The sequence below is a fragment of the Podarcis erhardii genome (assembly GCF_964252035.2).
Source record: "Podarcis erhardii genome assembly, chromosome: 7".
NCBI classification, from domain to species: Eukaryota; Metazoa; Chordata; class Lepidosauria; order Squamata; family Lacertidae; genus Podarcis; species Podarcis erhardii.
The window spans coordinates 6,693,456-6,721,011 of record NC_138511.1 but is presented as its reverse complement, the minus strand read 5'-3'; the positions used below and the strand labels follow the sequence as shown (position 1 = coordinate 6,721,011).

The following is a 27,556-nucleotide window of genomic DNA, read 5'->3' as shown; positions in this document are numbered from 1 at the left end:
TTTCTATTCTATCTGTAAGCTGCTTTGAGTGTTTGGAGAGAAGGTGAGGATATAGATGGTGGTGATATATATATTAATACAGGATGCTGGGCTAGATGGGGTGCCAACCTGATCCAGCAAAAGTAGAATGCCCTAATATAACTGATGTCTCGGGTGCGTTTCCCTATAGCTCAAGGTGGCTGCATTTTCTTTTTACGAGGCAAAGGGGTATGTGGTGGAAGGGGGAGCTCCACCAGGCCTTCTCCCCCCTCAACTGTCACCTGGTGGCAGCAATTCCATCAGGCTGTCCCAGTGGGAGAGGTAGGGAGCAAAAGGCTCATTCCATCAGCTTTGCAGGAGGCTCTGCTCCATCAGGCACCTCCTCCTGGTGCTCCCTGAACTGTGCCAGCTTGTCAGTATAGGGACCACTGTTCAGAAAATAGTGACTGAGTTTTTGTTTTCCTCCTGCGTTTTCCGTCTCTCTCTCAATCAAAATAAAAAGACTGTAAGCCTGCAGGGGCCGAGACTGCCTTGTTTTGATCACGTTGTTGTTGTTGTTGTTTAGTTGTGTCTGACTCTTTGTGACCCCATGGACCAGAGCACGCCAGGCATTCCTGTCTTCCACTGCCTCCCGCAGTTTGGTCAAACTCATGCTGGTAGCTTTGAGAACACTGTCCCACCATCTCGTCCTCTGTTGTCCCCTTCTCCTTGTCCCCTCCATCTTTCCCAACATCAGGGTCTTTTCCAGGGAGTCTTCTCTTCTCATGAGGTATTGGATCCACAGCTTCAGGATCTGTCCTTCCAGTGAGCACTCAGGGCTGATTTCCTGAAGAATGGATCAGTTTGATCTTCTTGCAGTCCATGGGACTCTCAAGAGTCTCTCCTCCAGCACCAGAATTCAAAAGCATCCATTCTTCGGCGATCAGCCTTCTTGATGGTCCAACTCTCACTTCCATACATCACCTACACAAATACAAATGCCGCCTTCTTCTCCTCGCAGTGTTGCGCCTGCCTCCTTGCACCAAGCCTGGGCTTTAGGCCTTCCTCTGCTCTAGCCAGCAGAGCTAACTAGGCCTGGGCCTCCTAAGAGTCCCCTCCACCTCCTTCCCCAAACTGATTGGACAAGAAATACATAATGGCAAAGACGCGTGGCTAGTGGGCGGGGCGGAACGCTAGAAGTCAACACAATAAGCGAAGGGGAGGGGGCCGTGGGCAGCACTGACCAATCAAAAAGGAAGGCTCGAACGGGGTTAGAAGGCAGAGCAGCCTGGATTGGCCCTACGGGAGTTAGCGTAAAACGTCATTTTGGTAGCCCTGACCAATGGGGCGCCCGTGCAAAGGAAAGGCGCTGCTATAGCACCGTCGAATGGGACGTGCCTCTAAGGCTTGTCCAATTAGACACTAGATCTGAATTAGAGGCGGCCTTTTCGGCTCGGCGAGCCAACCAGAGGCGGGGAACCTCGGCCTAGATAAAGGCGGGCTCAGGAGCAGAGGCGGCCAATGCCGAGCGAGCAGGGCGTGGCTGGCCGCTTATTTTCATCCTTTCCACTCTTGCCTAGCTGAGGGCCAATCGGGCAGCGGCAGGGGCGGAGCCGGGCCACGGGCGCCCAATGGGCGCCGCGCTCCAGGGGCAGCGGGTTGGGCTGCGGAGGGAGGGGTTGGTTGCGGCGAGTCTGTCAGGCTGCGAGGTGGGGTAAACACACACAGTCGGGCTCCGGGCGCTGGACGGAGGCGGCGGCGGCGGAAGAAGAGGAAGAAGAGGAGCGTCCTGGCTGCTGCGGCTGACTCTGTGGCGGTGTCGGCGGCGGCAGGACCAAGCAGCCGGCAAAATGGCGGCGGCCGCCCAAGTGTGCGAAAACATCCAGATGCTGCTGGAGGCGGCCGAGTTCCTGGAGCGGAGGGAGCGAGGTAGGCTTGCCGGCCGGCCGGCCCGGCTTCTCTCGGGGCCTGTCGCCTTCCCCGCTCGCTCGCTCGCTCTCCCGTCTGGCGGCGGCGGCGGCGGGGGGCTCGGGCCGCGCTGAGGGAGAGCACCCGGCCGCCCCGGGGACAGCGAGGCCGCCGCCGTTGTTTTTTTGTTGCCCTCGCTCCCCTCAGGAGCGGAGGCTGGAGAAGAAGGGGGAGGGGCGACGCCGATCTCCCCCCCCCCTTCCTTCCTGCCGCGTTGTTATTAGTCCGTGTGTTTTTCTCCGCTTCTCCCTCCCTCCCTCCCTCCCTCCCTCCTTCGGCACGATCTCCGCCTTCCCTTCTTCCCATCCCCCCCCCCCCGAGGAAAAGAGTAAACAACTCGGGCCTTTAAAGCGAAAATGGGAACCGCCGCGCGAGGAGGAGGGGGCTAAAAATAAGCCCGAAAGGCGGGCGGGCGGGCGGGGGGCGAATGGCCTGGCTGCTGCTGCTTCTTCTTCCTCCTCCTCCGCAGATTTCCTTTCTTCTGAGCCTGTTCACTAGGGAGGGGAGCCCCGGCCTCCCTTCTGATCCAGCTTTGCCTTTTCTCTTGCTCGCTCCTCCCTCCTTCCCTCCCAGCCGCCGCCGCCTCCTCTTCCCACTTAGCGTGGCGGGGGTGGGGGGGCAGGTAGGTTGTGGGGCTATAGAAATCTACCACGCTCCCGATGGTGTGGATAAATCGCGCCCCCCTTGTATGTTGCCCCATTTAATGTGTGACAAAGCCTCTCGAAGGTATTGAACAAGAACATCCATGGCGACAGATAAATAATAAATAAAGCGGCTGAAGCCGGCACACACAAATCAATTCAGTTTGGGGGGGGGAGCGGGCCCTGTTGTTGGGGTGCGCCCTGCTATTCCTCACCCACTCGCTCCGCTTTTAACCCTAACGGGGGCCTGAACTGTAGAAGGAAATGGAGCGGCCATGACGATCGAGGTCAAGGGCTGAAACTGTCGAGATGGAAAGCTGCTGTGCCCTTGCCTGAGTCTGAAGGCATTACCCATTTGTAAATTCCAAATAGCTTTTACAAAACTCTGTTAACATCTTCTCTGGGAAAGGGGGGGGGGAGAGAGTATCGCAGTGTTCATAATCTCTTGTCACCCACAACTGAGACATCATTGATTCAGCATCATAATAATTGGTGCATTTCAAGCATTCAAAGTACCAGTACTTCCTGTACACTATTTGTGTATTCTTTATACCAGGCTTGTAAGATAAGATGTTAACATATTGCACTTAAGAATGCTGAGACAAAGAGAATACAGACTTGACTGAGGCTAGCCATCTAATGAATTTGTGAGTGAGGGGTGTTTTGAATTCAGCTTTCATGGCATGTGAAATCCTGTGGATGGGATTAATTTGAAGGAGAACATGCACTGAATGTCAGGAGATGAAGTATTTAGTTATATCTGCCAGTGAACTTAAATGAGTTGTTTTGTTTTGCTATGAGTTAATAATGGGATGAATAATTGTTTCCCCCACAGAAGCTGAGCATGGCTATGCTTCCATGTTACCCTACAGCAGCAAGGATAGAGATGCCTTAAAACGAAGAAACAAATCTAAGAAAAATAGTAGTAGTAGCAGGTAAGGAGTGTTCTGCCTTTGTCTTGCAGGGTGAGCCATGCACATAACTCAGTCACTTCCAAAGCAACTACAGCAGAGGCATGATGAGTACATTGGGCATGTGCTAATTACAAGGATATTAGCCTTAATTAAAAGGTTAAGCTGTAGTCCTAACCCCACTTGCCTGGGAGTAAGCCCCATAGAGTTAATTAGGATTTCCTTCTGAGTAGACAGGGTTAGGATTACAGTTTAAGTCAAGATGTAGATTGTATTGTCTAAAAGTTTTCATGTTTGTGATCAAAAGGGCATGGCAGTTTCACTTTTGTTTCCTGTCAATGGTTACACTGGCCTCTGAACCAATATACTGTACTGTAATGCTGCAGTTGGAATATCTGAAGAAGTATTTGTCAAAAATTTAAATTAAATTCAAATTTAAAACATCCTTCATCTTGAGTTGGGTGTGCTTCATTCTAAGGATTTTGAGACACGTTTTAGAAAAAAAGGCACTTAATCAGTCTAAATACTCAATTTAAATTTGCAGGAAATGCCACACACATTTCAGTGCCAGTTTAGATTTCTGGAAGCCAAGTTTTCTAAGAAATTTAGAATGGATTTGGAAGAGTGCTTATTTGAAGCCAGTGAAATTTGAAAACATATTAACAGCTGTAATCCAGGGGTGAGGCACTTTTGGTCCTCCAAATGTTTCAGAACTCCCAACTTCCATCAGGCCTAGAAAGTATGGTCAATAGCCAGGAATGATGGCAGCTGTAGTTTAGGAGACCAGAGATTCCCCACACTTGTTATAATCCTGAGCACAATTATTAAAGAGTAAATGCTGTTGTTGAAATGGGGTTTACTTCTGCATAAATATGCTGCTTCTCTTGCATTAAATGCAATCATATGGATCGAGGTTTTTGCATCAGTTCCTTAATTTTGTGCACAAAATGACTATCTGCCTATGGGGTATTTGTAGTAAGTATTCAAGACTGCTATATAATACAAGATGTGTTTATTAGGCATATTTATGTCCCATCCTTTATCCCTAAAACAGCAATCAGGGTGACTTGCAGCATGTCAAAATAACCATATAAAATATAGAAAAGCAAAACAGTTAATGATAGCAGATAAGATAATCTTAACAGTGAGTGTCAGTATTATAACAGCGTCAGTATTATAACATCTTGGTGTAGAAAGCCAAAGTCTGTTGGAACAAAAACATATTACTCTATTACAATTCTGCTAGATAATGGCAGATTTAAGTTCCTTGGACATTGATGAACTGGGCAGTTTAGGACTGGCATATGTCCTTTTCATGGGTATGTAAAATGAGAGTTGTCATAGTGATAAAAGTAGAAGTTGGCAAATGTGTCCTCTTTTTTGCTCTTAAAATATGGCAACCCTCATTTCAGAAGGTCTTATTGAAGTATGATAATCTTTTATAAGGCCCAGTTGATTTAACTATTGGCTTGCTAACATTTGTTTTAGTTTTCTGTTTACATATCTGGAGATTCAGGCTGCCTTTATGTCATTGCATGCCTTAGAATCAGGAAGTACCCAGTTAAAGGTTTATCCTTAAATTACCCTGCTGTGCCAGTGGTTAGTGGTCTTGAGATAAGTACATGATGTTCTGCCATTTGGGAATGGTATGGAAAGTGGAAGATGAAGTTTCAGTGTTAACTCTTCTTCCCCCTTGCCCCAGCTTTATTAGTTTACCTTTTAATGCGAACCTTACATTAGATATAGTTCTCCAGGGAAGTGTATAGTTTGTATAAAATTATGTTGAGACAAGTAAAATATATGTTCAAATATAGTTCAGGAGTCTCTGGCAAGCTAATCAGTTCAGTTTATAGGTTCTTCCTCCAATGATTTTCATGTAAGCCCATTTTCCTGCTTTAAAGATGAGTGTGTAGTGGAACTTTACTTTGAAAGTGTGCATAACATTCGATTTAGGTGCTAGATCATCAGTTGCATCAGATAATGGAAGATTTAGAGTTGTAGAGTTGGAAGGAACCCTGAGGATCATTTAGTCCAACCCCCTGCAATGCAGGAATATGCAGCTATTCCATATGGGAATTGAACCTGCAGCCTTGGCATTATCAGCACATGCTCTAACCAAGTTGACCACGCTCTAACCTAACCTGAGCTAGGAATCTTCTGGAATCTCATTCAGCTGTCCCTTCTAATTTGTTGTTGCATGTGTTGTTGTTTTTTAATTTCTATTCTTCCTTTATTTAATTGCAATGTAATGTTTAGAATAATAAAAAGAACATACTAAAAACAAAGGTTTCTACTTAAGAAATACTTTTCTAGCCTCTCATGCGAGTAAACACAACAGTCTTCCCCAGGATTTGGCACATGGGGGTGTCACCTGATGGCCACATACATAGGTTTGTGCAATATGTTTTTGTTGCGCATTAGCAGTTTTGTCTTCATGAGTACATCATGTGCAGAGTGTATATAGTATGTTCTCTTCTCACATACTTATTTAAATGAAATTATGGTGATGATTATGTTGGGTAAGTTATCCAAAATCATTCACAAGTTCTTCAAAAGCTTTAAGAGGAGCAGTCATGTAACTTGGATGGGTTAAATATGTGCATTTTTTTTTTTAGTTGTAATCAAATGTTATCGAGTTCTCCTGGAAAGTTTTTTTCTCGCTCTTAAAAGCAACGGTTCCCCACCCCAGGACAGGAGGAGGAAAGACTTTTAAAATAGTCCAGGAAATTTCTTTCTTAATCTGTATTCTGGGGTATAGTTGGATTCAGAAAGACTGTGGGTCTTGCAAAATAAGTGGTTGTGATTCATTCAGTAGATTATTTTGCCACGCCTTATGGTGAGATCCATGGAACGGGCAGGCATGATTGTATCTTATTCATAATGCAACTATGGTCCCTGGTTTGAGATCCCTACTGACCTGGGATTCAGTTACAAACAGAGTTGTATCTTGTTGACAGTGGTTTGAAACCTGCAAAGGTATGTTTACTCCATGGTTGACAAGTGTAAATGGTTACATTAATCCCCTCTTTCTCTATTTAGATCAACACACAATGAAATGGAAAAGAACAGGTGAGTCTTCAAATAGACATTATAAATTTTTGTTAATCACAGCAGTAGTCACATCTTACATTTTATAGTAATTTGATGAGGTGAATCAAAGCAGTGTTTTTAGCTTAAAAATCCAGTTTGGGGAAGCTGTTTTTTTCTGGGTGGTGGCTTGAAGTACAGTCATACCTTGTTTTGAGTCTGCCCCGTTTAGGGTCCATTTCGTCAAACGTTCCTGGCAAACCCAGAAGTACTGAAACAGGTTACTTCTGGGTTTGCCGCTCACACACGTTCAGAAGCACTAAATCGTGCTTCGTGCATGCGCAGAGCCGCGCTTTGTCGAGTATCCAGGGCTCTGGAACGGATCCCAGACGCAAAAGGAGGTACGACTGTATACAGAATTGTGCATGTGGCAAGAGCTGCTGAGTGGAAGGGCTTTAATGCAAAATCTCACGTGCACTGTCTTTGGGCCATTCTGTTTGCCATATGCATTAAATCACCCCACTATAATCAGAATTCTCAAACCACATTGAAATGATTCTGAAAACTGTCCTTCAGCCTTTCTATGTCTGAGTGCCTTTAGGATATTGGGTCTGTTATGAAAATAACTACGTTGGTAGTGATGGGTCTCCGAATGACAAAGTCTCAGAAAAAAATATTGCTGAAGGGAAAACTTCTCAGCAGCTTTACTCCTCCGTGGTCTTCAGCAAGGGGCTATTGCTCCAGTGATGTTTGCTTAGGAACTGTGTGATTTCATTCCAACCACATGTGCTAGTGGGGGTCTGCAGTCTGTATTCCCCAGCTGGCACACAGTACTTCAAAAGGCTTTCACCGCAGGGACTAGTTTGTGGTTGCCTGTTCCCACTTTTCTTGCATACAGATCTCAATAAATGAATGTGGGAAATACTGATTTATAAAGTCAATAACCTGTTCAAAGGATCATATTGGACTAAGTTTAAGGCCAACTTGGCATCCATACATGTGATTGCTGCTCTAACTGGGTTGGCACAAATAGGACATCTAGAGTACTCTTTGGAGGCACTTACTACGTGTACCTTAGTCACAGTGTTGTGGCTTAATTGAGATGGTTTTATTGGTGTGGTAGACTTACCATGTGAGGCTGGAATGTTAGACTACAGTGGTGCCCCGCAAGACGAACGCCTCGCAAGACGGAAAACCCGCTAGACGAAAGGGTTTTCCGTTTTGGAGGCGCTTCGCTAAACGAATTTCTCTATGGGGTTGCTTCGCAAGACGGAAAAATCTTGCGAGTTCCCGCTGGGTTTTTTCCGCTCCCCCCCCCTTTCTTAAGCTGCTAAGCCGCTTAGCAGCTGATCGCTAAAAGCCACTAGACCGCTAATAGCGCTAAGCTGTCAATAGGCTTGCTTTGCAAGATGAAAAAACCGCTAGACGAAGAGAATCGCGGAACGGATTCATTTCATCTTGCGAGGCACCACTGTAATTCCTATGTTATATAGAAAAGGATCTTGGTACAACCTCTCCTGCCTGAAACATTTTAGGAATTAGCTGCATATCTTTTGTAAGAACTGGAGCTTAATTTGGGATATGGCAAATGATGAGTTAATGGTTATGAAAAGAAGGTAATGAAACTTAGAAAATAGGAAACTACTTATTACTATTTCTCTAAAATGCACCATGGGCTTCATTTTTGACATTTTTCTACTTCATTTAAGAATGAAATTATTTTTTTACACAGACAAGAAATCATTCTGTGTTTTTACACAGGCGCTTTCAACAAGGGATTAAACATGCTACAACACTTTGCACCTAAAGTGAATTTAAATGGCTGCACATCTTCAATCTTTTAAATTATAGAATTGAAACAATACATTATGTTTTAAATGTTCAGCTTTTGATCATTGTTAGCATGAACTGGATTTCCAGGAAGAAAATGTTTTAGGAAAAATTCCCTGTTGTCTTTCAGGCCATTTACTGTAGAGCAGTTTGGGCCTTTTTAGTAAATGTAGCCTACAACATGTAAACATTTGTCTGTGTTCCAAATTAGGTGTGTTGTAAATCATTTTCTATAGAAAACTCATTCAGCAGTGCTTAGTAAATTGCCTCTCATAATATTTACCAAGGAAATTACAGAAAGTGAAGCAGAGAAATTCCGCCAGCTCAGCCTGTAAATCTCACGATCCAATAAGATATCTTAGGAACTACAATTTAAAATGATGTGGGCATGATTTAGTCATGGTTAAGCACTTTGTACACTTAAATTCAATAACAAAAGTTAAGCACGTGTTTTATTTTCTTCCATGGAATAAATGAAAAATAAGTGTTTAAATTTTAAATGTGTTTACAGCATGTCTACAAATAGCAAGGTTGCATTTGTGAAGACTGCTTGCAACATAACCAAGTAAATAGTGTTTACTGTCTGGTTTTTTTTAACAATAGCTGTAGGTTGCCTTTCAAGGGATTCCAGGGAACATACAGTGAACATAATAATACAAATATAATAAAACATTTGTCAAGTGATTTAAAGATTGAGAGGCAAAGAGAACTGTAAAAAGTAAAAGAAGACTGGGATAACAAGCCTTTCAAACTCCTGAGCAAATATATGTTAAACTGGTGCTGAAAAGATAGTAATGCCAAAAATAGTAACGCCAACACCGGTCATATCTCCCTGAGGAGATGAGTGTGGTACCAGCACAGAAACTACCCTGTCCTTAGTGCATACATAATACGCTTTCACTAAGGAAGAAGGCCCTCTGCCAAGGATCTCAAGGCATTGTCCTATAGGCATTTGGGTCTGAAGGCACTTAGAGCTTTAAAGGGAATTCCTTGAATTGGAAACAACTAGGAAGTCAGTGTAGTGCTTTGAAAATGGAAGCACTATGACTCATCTGGCTTAAACAGTTAAAATTCTGGCAGCCAAATAAAATGTTATGGTTATCCATCTGGATAGGGGGGAAAGGAAATTTTATCAGTGCTCTTTTTGAAAATGCAATACTTTATTGTTGCTTTATTGATTTTATGTCATTGCAATTACATCTGGAAGGCATCACATTGGCTACTCCTGACCTAGACTGTATTTGAAGAACTTCTGAAACTTTCCTTGTTGTGTCAATGAAATTCTGGTTCACAACATAGTTCTTGCTTATTAAATATATACTGTTCCATGCTGGTGTTAAGAGTACTTTTGCATACTTAGTAAATATGTATCTTTACTTAGGATTGCATAGGACTAATTGAGGGCAAATTGTAATTGCTGCAGCCTGGGCTCTTCAAATGGCAGATCAGCTTGTAAGCCACCAATTATTTTTACTAGCCTGTGGGAATATTTGTTTTCTTTATTTTTATTGTTGTATTAAAAATGCCCCTAAGTATGTGGCAGTTTGACTTGAAGGAGGAGGTTCTATTGTCCCCACAGTCCTAACTCCCAGCACTTTTTTTGTTTGAAAAGAAAAGACTAATCCCAATAATTTTGTAAGCATAAAGAACACCATCTCCCTGAGCAAAAACTTTCAGGCCTGTGTTTTCCCAGCTCCTGGCTTTCACCAAAAGGCTGTTCCATGTAACTCTCCCCTTACCTTAGGCAGGCTCTCTGTTCTTTTCACCCACCTCTGCAAAGGGCTTCATTTGTACAGCCTGACAGGAATTCCTTTTTAATACCAGTGTAAAAAAAAAGGGACCATAACTATATACTTCCTCCAGAGAAATGTGCTCTGGGAGTTTCTTCCAACCTTATTTCCTTTCATGAACTATTTTCTTCACAAGCTAGTATTTTAAACATCAGTAGGGAGCCTTCAGCCCATTGGCTGAATTTGGTCCAGCATGGATTCCATTTTGACCTGTTAAGCTGTTTTCCCCCAAACCACGCCCATCTGCTGCACACCTGATGTCATATGTGACGGGTTAGCAGCACAACCAAGTTCCTCCATAGAGAACCCTATTGTGCAGCTGATCCCTGCCTAAATCAGGGAAAACATAAAACAGGGTTGAAGTTCAAGCTTGCTGGATCAGCTGTGCAGCAGAGTTCCCTGTGCAGAACTCAACTGTGCAGCCAATTTTTGCAGAAAGCAGCTTTGCCAGCTGTATGCTCAGTGCCTGGGAAGCTGGCAAAGGCCTCTATGCTGCAGTTCCCAAGTGCCTGACAACCATATGGATGCAACAACCTACCTGCATCTGCTCACCTGTCAAGGTTGGTGCATGGTGGTGTGGAAATAGAGGAATCTGGCCCACCAGTCTAAAAAGCTTCCCCACCCTTGCCTCATACACATACTGTTTATTTTGTCATCAGTCCTGAGCCGAATAGAAGGCTAGAGTGAATTTGTTTTAAAAATCTGTTTTCTCTTTCGTCCCATGTGGTTAAGGAATGGAGAAGGACTGAGCTGAAGGGAAGAGGCAAGGAAGGAAGAGTAGCAGAAAAGGGTACACACAAAAGCTGGGAATTTAAAAGGTTGTAGGACCAGGAAAGGGACCTTTGTGAACTGCTTATGGTCAGAATAGATAGTATACTTGGTTAGACATGCCAGTAGTCCAGTAGGCTTGAATGTTGTGTGGGGGTATCTGCAAAAAAATGACAACAGTTAATGAATAGGCTTACTAAAACCATTCAGTTTAAAGGCTTTTGCCTTTAGTTGAAAAATTCTAAAGCTAAACAGAGTATTACATGGAAAAGCTCAAGGTCTCCAACAGCTAGTTAAAATGCTGGTGATCAACTTATCAGTGGTGGTTAGTTATCTCTGAAACTAACTTTGCTGCATTACTGGGTAAGGTAAAACTGGAATTAGTTTTAATTAAAATGTGTGGGTATCTTGCGTTGTGTAATTATAATTGCAGCACTTTATGACTTTGTGGTGTATTTTATTTTGAGATTGACTAGCTTCATGGCATATGTTACATCAAAGTACATTTAAACTACAGGTAGGAAACTGAATCTTAACTCCCTAGTGCAGCTGATTGGAGCTTGAAAGGAGTCTTGTGCCGCACTTTGAAGCCCTGACAATCAGCTGATGGTTGAGCTTCAAAGCTACCTGTAAACCCCTTTTTGACCCAGCCTCAATATCACTGCCCCACATTGGACATAGGACAGGAGAGCTTGGCTTGCCCACTATGGCCTGGCACTATGGCCTGTTTTAGACATTCAGAATGGGTATTGAATCAGGCATAGCCAACTTTCAAAAGAGCTAATTCAGAATGGCCTGAGACAGTGATGAATATGCTTTTCATCTCTTTTCTAAGCTTCACGATTACTTATCCTAGTTCCTTAGTTATATAATAGAGAAGTACCCATGAGGAATGTTTCCAGATCGTTGATCTTACACTCACAACAACCTGTGTGTATCTTTGTTAACAGACGTGCTCATCTTCGACTGTGTCTGGAGAAGCTCAAAGGGCTGGTGCCTCTTGGACCGGAATCCAGTAGGCATACCACGCTAAGTTTACTTACAAAAGCTAAATTGCACATCAAGGTGAGTTGATGTGGATGGGCTCTAGAGCTCCATGTAAAAAAGCTCATTATGTTTGTCAAATATATCATGGAACTGAGATAGGGAGTAAATAACGCCATATTCCTAAAGAACATTGTTTCCTCGCAAATGAAGAGGGCTGCTTCATCATGGTACGAGAAAGGACAAAACATCATAACCTTTGAGTCAACATTGTACCACATTGGAAGAATACATACAGACATTAAGTCTTGGCAGGCACTTGAAGGTAAATCATGATGAGTAGGTGCCAAAGACAATGCCTGCGCATCACTGATGAAGGGTCCACATGATTTTATACAAGGCCTTAAAATTGCTTGGGAAGTGCCATTAGACATACTTTCATATGCAAATAATAATAAATTGATATAATGGCTTTTAACTTTTGCACATAATGCACAAGAATCATATTACACCTGTTTTTGTTCTACAGAAACTTGAAGACTATGACAGAAAAGCAGTACACCAAATAGATCAGTTGCAACGAGAACAGCGGCACCTGAAAAGGCAGCTGGAGAAACTGGGTATTGAGCGAATAAGAATGGACAGTATAGGATCTACTGTTTCTTCTGATCGATCCGATTCAGACAGAGGTGTGTACTGGTGGTGTTTGAGTTGGGTCCCTGCTTCCATGACCAAATAGGAATTGCATTGTTAGGAAGTGAATGCTGTCTGAGTTACCCAAGTAACATTGCATTTCTTTTGCAGAAGAAATCGATGTGGATGTGGAAAGCACAGACTACCTAACAGGGGACCTAGACTGGAGCAGCAGCAGCAGCCCAAGTGATTTGGACGAAAGGGGAAGCTTGCAGAGTGTCTGCAGTGATGAGGGCTATTCGAGTGCCGGCATTAAGAGAATAAAGCTGCAGAACAATCTCAAGGCTTGTCTCAGCCTATAAGGAGGCAGTAGCTTTCTTTCCATCCATTGCTGTTTCCTTGTTGGATCTTACTAGGTAGTATGTTGGACCGTCCCACAATTCTCTTGCACGTAAACTTCTTGTGCCACCAACATTACCAAAATCTGCTTTGCCTAAGTCTGAAAACAGTGCATAGGGTTGTGGGTTACAAGCTACTCTCTGGAGCACACATCTGATGGCATCCACTAGCTTCCCTTTTCTGTCAGTAAACTCATCTCTATGAGACTGAACATTCCTACCAAATTTCTAAGCACCCAATAATATTGTTGCAGTAATAGCAACTTACACTTTTTGCCTGTGCTGCTGTTGCTTAATGTTCAAGATTAACTTTTTCACTATAGGGGTGGGAGGAGGGGAGAGCATAATATAAGGTGTCCGAAACAGCCAGACTAGCCACTATTCCTCAAACATGACCTCTATAGGAAGAACTCGTGGTTTCTGTCATTCGGAGCTGGTAATTGGCAGAGCATACTTATGAAGCATTGCAAGTTTCTGTGAGGGAATTGTGCAGTGAAATGTCCCAGCCACTGTTCAGAAGTTACTCTGAAGTGTCCCAAGTCATTGTAGTTGTAATGTAGTAATCTCTGAGACACTCCTGCCAGTACTGAATCAAAGCTCCATTTGGATTATAAGCACTGAGCCACCTTCTCATCAGTAGTCCCAGAGGGCGAGGATTGAGACAGGCAACTGGCAGACTAAAACTAACTTTGGCAGAAATATAGGAGGAATAGGATTGTGCAGTAGGCTCTTGATGGGGTGGGGTTCTTTCACTATTAGCTCATTACCTTGGTAGGATGCCTTTACTTAAAGACATCTCAATTATCTTTGGTGTCAAAAGACCAAATGGTACTTTAAACTACTCCAGTGCAATCTTTATGATGATGTCTTTGCATTGATAGGTGTCTTATGATGATGTCTTTGCATTGATAGTCTTTGCATTTACCTTTTATTCCTAGCAGCAGTTCTAGCTAAGTCCTTCTTGTCTCTGGGACAATTCTTTCTACCTCCGAGAGATGAACAAAGCTGATCTCGATCCCTTTAGCACAAAAGAATTATGCCTCATTTGTATACTTGGTTCTAGTCCAATCTGTTTACTTAAAAAAATTCAGCAATAACTGAGTGACAAAGTTAGCTGTGCTAGCTTTGAGTTAATGACTGAGGAGACTGCATTACAGTAATTCTGTGGTGCCATCTTGGCATTCTAGCACTCCTTCGCCTGTTTAAATTATTTGGTAGCCCTCAGAAAAGTGACTTGCATGTGGATTTTAGGTTTGACTTTTATTATCTTTTCTGTCCGCTTCTCACCCTGTCTCTGGTGTCCCACATCCAACAGCATTCTAACCACTAACTAGAGCACACACAAATGTACATAACGTGGTCTATGAATAGTATTTATTCATTTTTATATAAACTTAATGTAATAACATTCTTATGATTTTATGCTTTTATAGATGTTTAGGAAACTTTGTATTTCATGGTCCACTGAGAGAGATTTCCTTAGTCCCATTCTCTTTGCTTTGAACATTAACTCCCAGGGACTTTTAATATTTATTTGTATACAGCTTGCTGTCCCCGAGCACTTAGAGGATACCTGAGAGCCAGTTAAGCAACTTCATGTCACTTCACTCTAAAAGGGCTATGTAGCTTATCTAGCTTCAAAATGTAATTCATGCTTGCTTGCATGACCTGAGCTGCCAAAATCCACTAGGACACAAGTTCTAAACAACATGAAAATTACATTTGATTTCTTCAAGAAGCTTAAAGCTATCTTTGGAAAAAAAATCAAGATGGGAAGTGGGGCTAGTGGATTGCTAAAGATCTCCAAAGCTATTTCTTTTGAGTGTGCTATCTTTAAAAAAAAAAAAAAAAAGGCTGGAATTTTAAGTTGTCCAGCAGACTTGCACTGAACTCCTATTTGTTGGAGGCCTTCTTGCATTTATAAGCTGGCTTTGAATCGAAGCAGAAAACCCTTCAGAGAGCTAGCTCCCAACCTGTAAACTAAAAGAAGTTGAGTAGCTGCACTTTGAGGTCCTTTGTTCTGACATGTTTCTTGCCTGAGACCTTTGAGCTTCTATATTTGTTAATGAGTTGCATAAAACTGCCTCACAAATTCAACTCCATGTTGCCACTTTAAGGTTCAAAGTAACTTCAGACTTTGGGGGCATTTTGATGGGGTAAATTTGAATTACAAATTTGTGTACTTTTCTTTAGACGTAACGAGTCTTAAGGATTCGGCCTAATGTGTTTTAATTGTTGTGCCTTTATATGAGTTAATTATAGCTGGGCACAATCCACTTCTAACTTCTCCTAGATAGTACCCCTTCTTTCTCTCCCTCCTTCCCCAAGCAACAAAAATATATACACACATGGAAGTAGCAGTTTAGCCATGGTTGTATGTGGCCACTTTTGTTTTGGTGTACTTTGAGCCGGAGAAATTCCTGGTGGATTGTGCCTGTTGTATTTTTAGTAAAATACTGTGGGATTCTTGTTTTGGGGGGTTGGGGTTTTGGTTTTTTTGTCCCTATTGTGAACCGGTAATTAATCTTTGCACTGTTTGGATGTGGTCCTTTCAAAATTTGGATGGTACGGAAAAATTGAACTTTGCAAATGATGCACTAATGTTAAAAAAAAAAACCTAACCTAAGGAGGTGAGTGGGGTTTCAGAAGCATCTGGGCATCTAAAAGAAATTGTCCTGTGGGCTCCAGGGACACCTTTAAATCTCTTGGCTAGGACTGGCCTTAGCAGCTGCAAACTTTGTGGTGCTCTTTGCTATTCACCCAGCCCATCCCTCAGATAGTTGTGCCCACTTCAAGGATGGATAAATAGGCCCAGTTGCATACATGGCCCCCATCATTAGAAATTCCTGCCAACAGGGTGAGGGAGGTTTGTACTGTGCTTGCAGGTAGGCAGCACTGGTGTGGTGCATAACTGCACTAATCTATCCTGACTCAACTTCATGAGCAGAGGTTTCATACACTGCCAAGGTGGTGTGGGAACAACCACAGGGGTAGCGAGTGGCAACCATGTCACTTGGGTGATGTATAAGCTGGGCCATAGAAGTGTGACATTATGGTCTAGCCAGACTTTCTCTCGAATTCACTGATCCACCAGCATTATGACTCGATAAGCTGCAGATACATTAATTTTGAAGATTACTAAAGGGGAACTGGGGTTGTTTCTGTGCCTGTGTTTACAGCTGGATGCCGCATGTGTTAAAAAGGTCGCACTAAACGCTGTTGCACTCAGTAACGGCCTGCGCAGAAGCGAATGTGGGGCGCACTTGATTGGAAATGGAAATTCAAAGTTTTTGCTCTTTCTGATCAGAAGTAAATGTGGATGTCAGGGTGACAGTCTGAAGTAGCCTAAAAAGTATTGTCTGTACCTGATGAACTTTTCTCCTGAGTGTTGAACACCCAGAACTTTTATTATGGTATTGTGTTTTTTATAAAGCAGAGCTTTCAAGGTGCTGATAGTCACATCTTGTGAACTTTTTTCCAGGGTTGGTGTGAATACCTGTTTTTGATTCAAGCTGAGCACTTATTTGAGATGTCCAGTGAGGTGCCACAAACTTTCCCACCCTCTTGCAAGATTCCAGAGCTCTGGGCATTAGCAGGCTGAGTTCTGCCAACTGCCATTTTAGCACTTTGTTCTCAGAATATGGCACTTCTCTCCCGCCCTTATCCCCCTCCCTCATTCTTTTGTCTTGTTGCTCTCTCTCTTCAGGAGCGCTTACAAATCCACTAGAAGGAAGCCCTGTGTTCTTTGGGAGGATGGGATGAATGATGGGGAAGGTTCGTTTTTTTTTAAAGTGCTCTCTGCCTAATTAGTGTGAACTGGGCATCTGGTGTAAGCTCTAGCAATATATTAGGACTCTGAGTCCTCCTTTTGCCCTCTTGGTAACAAATTTCAGGTTTTGACACTTAACTGTATTGAGACAAATTCTGCTTTCTATACCTAGTTTATGTTTGCTCCCCTGATTACAAATACTGTGTTGCTTACTCCCTTTGCTGCTTACTGCTTTGATTTGAAGAGGGTTTATTATTATTATTATTAATTCTTTCTGTTAGGGCAAGTGTTTGGTTTTTGTACATTATGACCACCTGAAGCTCTTTGAACATCTATGTGAATCAGTGACACTCTTAGTTTGGAGGAAAAAAAACCCCACACACTACTGAGCAAACAAAATCTCTTTCCCTGCTCTGCGTCTCTGTACAAAGATTGACTATAGCAAACCTGTTTGTTTTGAATATTGTGGTCTGGTTGAACAACTCTTAAAGTCAGCTTGTTTGGCTGCCATCTGCTTGATGGCTTAAATATGCTTACTGAAACATACCTGTTCCCTTCTGAAGTGTCCAAAGATTTGGCCTATCTGGAGGAGTTCGGCTTTATTTTTGTGCTGTTCTTTTGATTGATCTTTCCTCAAATAGGTGCTCTTAACAACACTTGCGCTTTTGAACTCGACATTAGTTTTGGAGTCTTCCAAATAAAAATGCAGCCTAAACAGGGGAGCAGCAGATAGGGAGAAAATAGGAATTCAGTTTCCAGATGTTCAGTTCCTAATGTAAATACCATGTCATAAAAATCCTGTGTCAAGACCATATAATGGTGCTTTTTATTACAGTTAGCACATGCATTTTTAGAAATTACATGTTTTAGAAGACCTTGCTGTGTATATGTATACTTCTGTATTGTTCAACTGTTAGAAAATAAATTATTTCATTATTAAAGAGTGCTCCAGTGTGGGTGTTTCTTGAAAGGCAGCTCTTATTCATTTATAAAGACATTCAGATCATTTTGAAACTAGCTAGTAAATCTTTTTTCACAGTCTGTAGGGAACATACAGCTGTCTGAAAACTACTTCTAGCAATTTTTTTGCCCTAGCTTCCAGCAGCAGCATCGCTACTAAGGACCCATTGAGATTCTGGGAACTTGAGCTGATGCTATGGCATTGATGAAACTAAGCAAATGTGGACCTGACTAATGTTTGGCCACTGACAGTACCATATCAATTACTCTGAGCCATGCAAGGGAAGAGGGGGCGGAAAATATAGTATGGAAGCATAATTTCCTCCACTTGTCTGAATCCTGCTGGTTGATGTCTGACTCTTCCACAGCACTGGGGACTAGAATAGGAGCTGTGGTCTTGGTCCAAATCTGGTGAACTGTCAGCTCAAGGACAAAGGAAGTGGGAGGAACAAAGTACAGTGGTAACCTCAGGTTACAGACGCTTCAGGTTACAGATTCTGCTAACCCAGAAATGGGGACACAGGTGGCACTGTGGGTTAAACCACAGAGCCTAGGACTTGCCGATCAGAAGATCGGCGGTTCGAATCCCCGCAACGGGGTGAGCTCCCGTTGCTTGGTCCCTGCTCCTGCCAACCTAGCAGTTTGAAAGCACATCAAAGTGCAAGTAGATAAATAGGTACCGCTCCGGCGGGAAGGTAAATGGTGTTTCCATGCGCTGCTCTGGTTTGCCAGAAGCGGCTTAAGTCATGCTGGCCACATGACTACGCGGGCTTCCTCGGCCAATAAAGCAAGATGAGCACTGCAACCCCAGAGTCGGCCACGACTGGACCTAATGGTCAGGGGTCCCTTTACCTTAACCCAGAAATAGTACCTCGGGTTAAGAACAGAAATTGTGGTGCAGCAGTGCGAGGCCCCATTAGCTAAAGTACCTCAGGTTAAGAACGGACCTCCAGAACGAATTAACTTCTTAATCCGAGGTACCACTAGCTACCGCACTGGATCTTCCTAGCAGGCTCCTTTGGGCTAAATAGTGCCGCCTCCATTCTCAAACAGTTGTTGGCCAAGCTAGTTGCCAACCAAGGAGAGTCTTGGGGCATGAAACTTACTTGGAACAATCTGTCTTGCAAGATGGTTGTGAGAATAAAATAGGGGCAGGTGCTGCTTTAGAGAATGGGTTTATGCAAAGAAAGCAGAGAAGAGAGCCACATGTGATTCTGGATCTCACAAACGGATGTTGCTGGAAGGGAGTCTGGAACCTGCTAAAGAAACAAGTAAGTTTACTCTTCTTGTTTTACCTGGAAATGCTCTCATTTTTCTGCTTTGTTGCACAGTCCCAACTCCTAAGCAGTTGCATGCACATCAGGCAACATAGGAATATCAGAACAAATCTAGTCCAGCACCCTCTTTGCCTCTGGAAAACCCACAAACAGAACATAAAGGCAACATCCCCCTCTGGCACTCATTTCCCAGCAACTGGAAGTGGAATATGCAGCCATCCTGTCTTGAAGCTATTGATGGCCTTATGTTTCATGGACTTGTCCAACTTGTCTTTAAAGCCAGCTAAGCCTAGTGGCAGTCGTCATATCTCAGCAATGAATTCCATATGTTAGCCTTGTGTCATATGAAATTATACTCTTCAATCCTGAATCTCCTGCCAATCAGCTTCATTTGATGGCTCACAGTTCTAGGGTTCTTGAGAGGCAGAGAAAGGTTTGTGGCTGGATTTTCTTCACACCATGTATTGTTTTATTATGAACTTCTATAATGATCCCCCTTTGGCTCCCCTTTTCGTTTTATGAACTTAAACACTTCCAAAGTAATATTTCCTTACAAGGTGCTCCACTCCCCTGATCATATTGGTTGCCTTCTTCTATATTTTGTATTTAGTTCTATAATAATCAATAACCTCTTCAATAATCAAGACTGGAAGCAGCAAAGTTCCAAAGGAACAAGTCTGTGCTTTGGTGATGTATTTGCTGCCTGGGCAAACCTTGACTTTAACTATGGACGTGGGAAATTTTCCATTGGTATAATTTTCTGCTAAAATTTTCCTGGGTTTGGGGAGTGCACGTTTCATAAAATTAGTAGCAAACTGGCTACACCATCAGTCAAATATTTTCAATAACTTCCAAATAAAAATTTGAATTTGTTCATAACATTCAAACCTCTTAATTGCAATCCTATGCATGTTTACTCAGAAGTAAGCCTCACAGGGTTCAGCGGGGTTTGCTGGGCAGTGGACTGAAGACTGAAGTATACTAATCAATTTTTTTGCAGCAAATACTCCCTCTTCCTTGGATTCCTGTATCTATAGATGCTAAGCCCTGTATGGCAGGACCTTACTTCTTCCGCCAAGGAGTTCAGGGTGGTGCAAGTGGTTCTTCCCATCTCAATTTTATCCTCAACCACAACTCTGTAAAGTAGGTTAGGCTGAGTGACAGTGATTGGCCCAAGGTCACCAGTTCGTGCCTTAGTTGATACACTAACCATGACGCCACACTGACTCTTTGCCAGTAATATCATTTACTGTTGGCTATTGTAAAATTAAGCATGTAAAATTAATGTGGCATGCTGCTTAAGTTTTGCTTACAAAAGCTAAGTCAAATGAACAGGCAAAATCAGCTCTCAATCAACCCGAAGGGCAATGGGAAAATGTCTCAATTTTTTTGTGGTAACCCCCTGCCTTTTGTGGACACCCCCCCCCCCCGTGAAGACTGCCCACAGCTCTTCCGATTTTGGACAATGTTTTGTCAATAAATGACCAAAATACTCAAAACATCCCGTTCCAACTTCACAGCAGCTTTGTTTAATAAATCTATGGAGTGATAAGTTTCAAGTCTCAGGAGCTCTTTACATGAAAGCTGGTGGCTTCCAGAACTTCAGTTGCCCCAAAGTGCAGAACCTTAGTGCCTTTTGCTTTGGTATAAAAAATATGTGGAGCTGAAACTCATGTGACTGAAACTCATGTGTTGCTTGGGGGATCTGGTGAGTTACATCATTTAGCACTAAAGCAAAACCACAAAGATCAGCAGAGAACAAGCATAGGAAAGCTTGTGGCATCAAATATAAGTTTTCAAAATGCAAAATAAATAAAACCAATCCTGAAACTGGCTCTGTTCTCCAGAGTGCTGCCAAGCAAGGCCAGAACTGCTTATTGATTTAGATTGTGGCTCGTTCTAGGCAAGAACGTGCGGAGAGGTGATGTGTAATCTCTGGAAGCAACTGCCCTGCCCATACAGGTAGACCGGCCTGCTCTGTGCCTCACTTTTGCTACCTGGTGCTTAATGGGCAACTAGCCAACGCGATAAATCACAACCTTCCTGACAGGGTTTCCCCCTGTCTCGTTTTGCTCCAAAAGTGGTGGTGAGGCTTGACGTGTCACTCACAATGCCTTGAAGTTGGCAGGCCAACCATTTTTTGTTGCTTCAGGGAGGTGTGCCGGTTAAGGAGCAACAACCTGTGTGGAGAGGCGAGTTCTTGGTTTAGCAGTCATTGTGAAGGAAAAGGGGGCAGGAGAAGACTGGTTTGAGCGTTTAAGGCCCTGATCCAGAGACCTATGCTTTAAAAAGGTGGTGGCACAGCAACGGCCTGCTGTCATCTTACTGGTTTTAAGGCAGCACTGGCATAAGCAGAAGGCAGATTCTTGCTCCTGGGAGCTTCCATATTTAAGTTTTTGTAATACTGAACTTGTGGCACCTGTGTCAAAAGGATGTGTCCATCTTGCATGCAGGCACTCCCAATTTTATTTTATTCTGTTTATTTATTGCTTTTGCACCCCACCCTTTCCCCTAGGAGTGCGAGGTCGTGTACATGGTTCTCCCCATCCTTGTTTAATCCCCACAACAGCCCTGTGAGGGAGGTGAAGCTGAGAGGCCCATGGTAGCCCAGTGAGCTTGATGGCTGAGTGAGCATTCGGACCTTGGTCTCCCAGGTCACTCTAACCCCACTGACTCTCATCCAGTCCCCAGCATCTCCGGGTAGGACTGGGAGAGCTTCCTGTGTGAAATTCTGGAGAGCTGCTGCTGGCAGTCAGTGTAGGCACTGATCTGGGTGGACCAATAGTCCCATTTGGCAGAAGACCACTTCCTGTGTTCCTCTTTAAACCAGTCCTTCATCCAGGACCATGACTGGAATCTTAACTCCGTGATAAGCATCAGTTTTGCACACAGAAAGTTCCAGATTCAAATCTCACATCTCCAGGAGAGGCTGAAACCCTGGACAGCCACTGCCCTCAAAGTTGACACTACTGAGCAGGAGGGACCAGCAGTCTGACTCCGTACACGGCAACTTCCAAAAATCTTTTCACCTTTAAGCAGAGCAGGAAAGCTCCCTTTCAGGGTTCCTGCCTGCCAGCCTTATTCTCCAGGTGAGTCTATTCCATTGCCTCCCACCACCAGATTTCTTTGTAACTATTCCAACTCTCACTCAACCTTCCCTGGCTGCTGGGCATGTTCAGTTCCCTCATTGGACTAGTATGGGAGTGGGGAGACCACCCTGTTAGTTTCTTGTGTTTCTGAAACAGATTTTTGGAATTTCCCCCCCAGACATGCTGATCCCATCCTGTCCCAAATCCTGTGTTGGCACCAGGGTAAGCCATCTCAGCTTGCTGTTTGGGGATGAAATGGTCCAGTGCCTGGGCTGGTGGCTATATCTGAGCGTGTCTCTTGTGGCCATCCAGCCCTGGGGCTGCAGGACAGGTCTGCAGGTGGGAAGGTTTTGCTGCAGGATCCAGCCCCTGCCCATATTTAGCTCACGAAGCAGTCGGTGCCAGTCAGCCACCTGGGCCACGACAGCTGAGCTGGATGAGGAAAGCTAACGTCAGAAGGAAGTCTGCAGAAAGCAAACTCAAAGTGTAAGGCAGAGAGCCAAGGGCAGCTGAGATGGAGATGCCAGGAGAAGCAGGCACAGGACAGAGCAATACGTTTAAAGAAGGGGACGATGCACAATTAGAAAATAAAGAGAAAGGGCAAGCTGGAAAATGCATCTACTTAGGGCCCAAAGTTATATCAGGAAGAGAAACTCAAACAGTGGAAATAAAGAGGAGAATAAAACAATCATGGACAGCATTTTGAAAATTCAGCTTTATAATGGAAAATAAAAATATTTCCTTGGCTTTGAAATCAAAAGTATTCAGTATGTGCATATTATTGCCTGTGATGTGCTTTGGAGTAGAGGAATGGATTGTGACACAGAGAAATATGAACAGCTCAAGAACAACACAGCATTCCATGGAATGTGCAATTAAAAGAGGGAAATAAGAATAATTAGATATGACAGAGATTGAAAGTTGCAGCTGTAGTGGGAGAGACTGTGAAGTTAAAATGGACATATGCAGGACAAGTGGCAAGAAATGATTCAGCTGATGGAACAAAGCAGTGTGAGTCTGGAAGCCCTACAATTCCAGAAGACCAAGAGAACGATCCTCTATGCAATGGATGTATAATCATTCTAAACCTAACAGCAAGGCTGATTCAGGAAGCAAACAAGGGAGAACTTGAAGAGATGTACATCCGAAGATGGATTAGTGATGCTGTAGTAGAAGACGATGAGAGACCTTTGGAAAAACACAACAATACCCATCACGGAAGACTGGCAACTCCTAATGGTAGAATATCTGCAACTAGCGAAAGCAACAGGAAGAGTAAGAGGCCAACCAAAACAAAAAGTCTATAAGGCTTGGAGAATCTTTAAAGAATATTTAGAAAACTATGGAATAAAAGGAAACATCTTGGCAAAATTAGACTGATTCCTGTATTGTATAAATATGTTTGTAGGGAGGTAAAAAGAAATTATATAAGAAATATGTAACTGTGCAGTATACAAAGTAATGGATAGACAAGTACGGTGAGATTAATTGGAAGTCAGTTTTAAATTTCTTTTCTGTAAGTTTTATAATTGTGTTCAATACCAGGAGTATATATGATTTTAATTATATTAATCTTCTTATATCTTACGGTGTGGTGGTTTGTTTGATTTTTCTGTTAGTTTACTTGTATGTACGTCTGTTTTTCATAAATGTATTTAAATTAATAAAGATATATTTCTTAAAATAGAGGACAATGAGAGACCTCATTCCAAGAGGATCATGTTGGAGTGGAGGCAGCAGCTGCAGCAAAGGAAACAGCTGTGTGCAGGAGTCCACAGGAGCTCCAGGGATGGACTCAATAGTAGAGCATCATGCAGAAGGTCCCAGGTTCAGTCTCCAGGAAGGGCTGGCAGACATGCCTGCCCAAAACCCCGGAGAGTCACTGTCTGCTGCTGTAGAGTGACCATGCCGAGCTTAGATGGACCAATGGTCTGACTTGTGGAATCATAGAACTGCAGAGTTAGAAGGAATCCCGAGGGTTTTCTAGTCCAATCCCCTGCAATGCAGGAATTACAGCTCAAGAATCCCTGCCAACCTCTGCTTAAAACCGTCCAGTGAAGGAGAGTCCACCACCTTCCGAATAAGTCCACCTCCTGAGCCATTATTTTGTTCCTGGTGGACTTTCTGCACCCCATGAAGTCCTTGTTTCTTTTTTGTTTAAGAAGGTAGAGTGTGATGGCCTGGGATTCAGATTTAGATGCTGAACCTGAGGGATCCCAGCCTGCACAGGATTCCCCGCCTCCAGAACAGCTGAGCTGGGGCTGGGGCATGAGCCTGAAGGGTCCTCACCTGTGCTGGATCCTCAGGTGCAGGCACCAGCTGAGTCTGCTCTGGCTCCTGAGGTGATGGAGGACCCATTGCCTGCAGGTGCTCCACTCTCAGCCCCGTCAGAGGAAGCTGAGGTTGCCTCTGGGTACGGTAACACTCCAGCCACTCCTGAGCTGCAGAGGCTCAGGGCAGAGAGGCGGAGGGAACTAAGTTCCCACAGGAGGAGTGCTCGACTCCAGGCCAGGAGAGGTGAGTCACCTGAGGATTGGGGCCGCCTCACACCTCAGGGCAGATAAAAGCTGGCTAACCTCGGTCCCAAGTTGCGGGAGCAACATTGCTGATAGCCAATTCCTGCCTGAACCCTATCCTGCTTTTCTGCCTGAGCTCCTGACCGGCCCTGGTTCTCTGCTTGCATGCCTGTTCCTGACTTCACCTGACTCCCTGCCCTGCACCCAACTCCAGCTTCTACCGACTGCCTCCTTGTGCACCTTTGACCACGGACTGGACTAGGACCTTGCCTCTCGGTTAATCCATGGGACCAGCACATAGAGCCTGAAAGCTTGAAGCAGTCACGGTCTGGTTCATGGGTGATCCAAGTCCCGGCAGGGGATGTCTGGACTGGGGGCAAGATGGCGGGGTGGGAGCAGGAACGGGGGTCCAGAAGCCAGGAGTCAGGAAGCCAAGGGTCCGAGGGTCAGGAAGCAAGGAGTCACAAAGTCAAGGGTCTGAGGATCAAGGATTAGGGAGTAAAGAAGCCGAGGTCCGAGGATCAGGAAGCAAGAAGCCAAACGCAGCAAGGCAGGAAGTGTGTTGCTGTGGCAAAGAGCCAAAGGGAAATGCTGACCTTATATCCCTTCCTGGCTCATGCCACCAGGTGCTGTGACTTACCAATCGGCCTCACCTGTGGGGCCACGTCTTGCCTCTTCAGAACAAACGTAGAAAGGCTCCAGTCCTGCAAAGTCCTATTGGTCACAGGGCCTGGCTCCTGCACGCACTCCTGACAGAAGCTTATTGTCAGGCACATAATGAAAGCCACATATAGACAGTCCCAGATTAAAGGGACGCCAAGGATCATCTAGGCTAACCCCCTGCAGTGGACCCCTACTTGAAACCCTGGAGAACCACTACTGAGCTAGAGAGACTCAGTGGTCCGACTCTGTATACGGCAGCTTTCTACATTTCATGTACAGCAAGTTTAGCAATTTGCACAGTTAGTAGCAGCTGGCTGGGATGAACACTAGAAATTATTCAGAAAATGCAGTCTTGGTCCTCTTGAAAAAGGTGCCCTCTGTGTTTCCTGTCTTTCACTGGAGTGCAGCTTCTTCCATATAGGGAAAGATTTGAGTTGAAAAGTTTTCTAAATGAAGTTGATGGTTGCAAAGGATTGTTCCAGTGAAACACTGAGCACCCTGATAGTTGTGATCCTCTGCAATGTTGTGTAAAACTCCTTCACAGCTCCCAGACATCTTGTTGCCCATGTATGTTTAAAAACATTTGCGGTGAAGTATCTGAGAGCAGTTGGGGATGGGATCCTGCCAGTATGGGATGTTCTACTTGGGTCCTGTGCGAAGCAAATGAATCATTGAGGCCCACTGGTCGAGAAATGGGGCGAGGGGGGTGGGTTTTGAGAAAGCAGAAGAACAGTGGTTCTAATTCTGCTCATCTTTTTTGGTGCTCTGTAAAACATGCAAATATATTCTCCATCCTTATTGGGTACCTATATTTTCAAGGTCTAGAATCATAGAGTTGGAAGAGACCACAAGGGCCATCGAGTCCAAACCCCTGCCAAGCAGGAAAAGTCTCATTCAGGTGTTGTCTTTTACTTTGAAGAGAGAGAAGGACCTTGTTTTTAAGCCATTGCCCCCATCCTTTCTATCTCTGCTCTCACCTCCCAATATCTCCCCACTCAGGCATACAAGGGTCACCTTCACCTTTCCTCCTGCCCTTTGCCAGCTTGCAGGATCTTTGGGATCCCTTCTCAACATCCATGGTGTCCTTGACACCACACTTTTGTATCCCATCCCCCCACCCCACTCTTCTCACTCAACTATGCCAAAGCAACAGAAATATTCTTTCCTTGTTTCTACCTGCCTCCATTTCTCCCCCTTTCCCCTATCTCAGATTCTGAAAATGTGAAGCACTCTTTGGGCCCAGGTATCTGCCCTCTTATACGTGAACACTGATGGTGTTACATGAATTCATTCATTCACATTCTTGGATGTGTTGGCATTTATTCTGTGACCTAAAAGTGCATCGCAAAGCAAATCCAAATCTTCTGCCCTTGTGCATGGCATGGGACTCTCGGTAGCAGAGGGCAAGCTGCCTTTCTGGTAGGCTGTTCGCTGCAATGGCTTCCACTTCTGAATATCGGTGCTTGGGAGAACAAGTGGGGAGAGCGCTGTTCGGCTGAGGTCAAGGCGGCGGCTGACGCTCTGCCACCGCCATCGCTGCAGCATCAATGTCCCGAACGTGTAGTATGTATGTATTTATTTATTTAACGTATCCCTGGATTCACTGAAAAAGATCTGGTAACCTTACCCTAAATAGCAAGAGCTCTGTGGGATGGTGAGGATAACACACCACCCCCTTTCTTGGTGGGATGAAGATTCCACTAGGAATGGCCGCCCTCCCTCCTGTTCTATCACCCGATCTAAGATGTCTACAAAGGCAGATTGACTAATCAGGGTGAATCAGCTGCCAGATTGCCTCTCCCTTGGTTACCAGGAAACATGATGGGGGAGGGGAGTAACCACATTGCCAGCTCTTGGTCACCTTTGCAAGAGCAAGAAAACAAGCAATTCTTTGTCACAGGAAATTGCCCAAGTTCCCCAGGTCTGAAGGGTTAAGAAGAAAATGCCTTTTAGGGGTGACTTACGGGGTGGCAAGCTGCCAGGGGGTTTGCTGGGTATTTGAGAGACTCAGAGGCATGAGCCCATGCACATATTTGCATAAAATTTTGGGTATGCAAATTTATCCCTATAGATGCCTTTGGCCAGATTCAGATGACCAATTACAACTGTTCTGTGAGCAAAGGTAGGGGAGGAAAAGGGCCTGGGAGTCAGAAGCCCTGGGGGTGAGACCCAGCCTGGTCCCTCAGAAGGTCTCTGGGAGCTGATGATGTCTTTTTAAAGCAACAAACTCAAATTCTTCAGTGCCTGCTTATGAAGTCGTTTTAGGCTGGGTGAGTCCAATGCTGTCAACTGACTGGCAAGCAGGCCAACTGACAGTGGGTGCCCAGGGCATGCCAATGTAATCATGGACTGTGCGCGTCTCGCTCACGTCACG

At 44.2% G+C, this 27,556-nt stretch overlaps 1 protein-coding gene and 1 long non-coding RNA gene across 4 annotated transcripts; one reads left to right on the top strand and one right to left on the bottom strand.

Moving 5' to 3' along the window:
* Positions 1-1,746: 1,746 nt before the first annotated feature.
* Positions 1,747-13,786, top strand: MXD1 (MAX dimerization protein 1). Of its 3 annotated transcripts, XM_081868560.1 has the most exons (7): positions 1,747-1,887; positions 3,403-3,502; positions 6,518-6,547; positions 10,869-10,943; positions 11,844-11,958; positions 12,407-12,566; positions 12,682-13,786. In XM_081868560.1, exons 1-7 carry the CDS (start codon positions 1,809-1,811, stop codon positions 12,870-12,872), a joined length of 750 nt encoding a protein of 249 aa, XP_081724686.1. In that variant the 5' UTR covers positions 1,747-1,808; the 3' UTR covers positions 12,873-13,786. The 3 variants fall into 3 exon arrangements, with proteins under 3 accessions (XP_081724686.1, XP_081724685.1, XP_081724684.1); XM_081868559.1 differs by lacking the exon at positions 10,869-10,943 and having other exon boundaries at positions 12,685-13,786; XM_081868558.1 differs by lacking the exon at positions 10,869-10,943.
* On the bottom strand, positions 3,981-6,511 carry LOC309345525. The gene is made up of 2 exons (XR_014158287.1): positions 5,784-6,511; positions 3,981-5,334 (listed from the first exon to the last, which is right to left on the bottom strand). It is a non-coding gene; the product is annotated as an uncharacterized lncRNA (long non-coding RNA).
* Positions 13,787-27,556: the final 13,770 nt, after the last annotated feature.

Coding starts and splice junctions, on each gene's coding strand:
- MXD1 (XM_081868560.1), top strand. CDS start 1,809: ATGGCGGCGGCCGCCCAAGTGTGCGAAAACATCCAGATGCTGCTGGAG. Junction 11,959..12,406: donor AAGCTAAATTGCACATCAAG/GTGAGTTGATGT, acceptor TTTGTTCTACAG/AAACTTGAAGACTATGACAG. Junction 12,567..12,681: donor TCGATCCGATTCAGACAGAG/GTGTGTACTGGT, acceptor TTTCTTTTGCAG/AAGAAATCGATGTGGATGTG.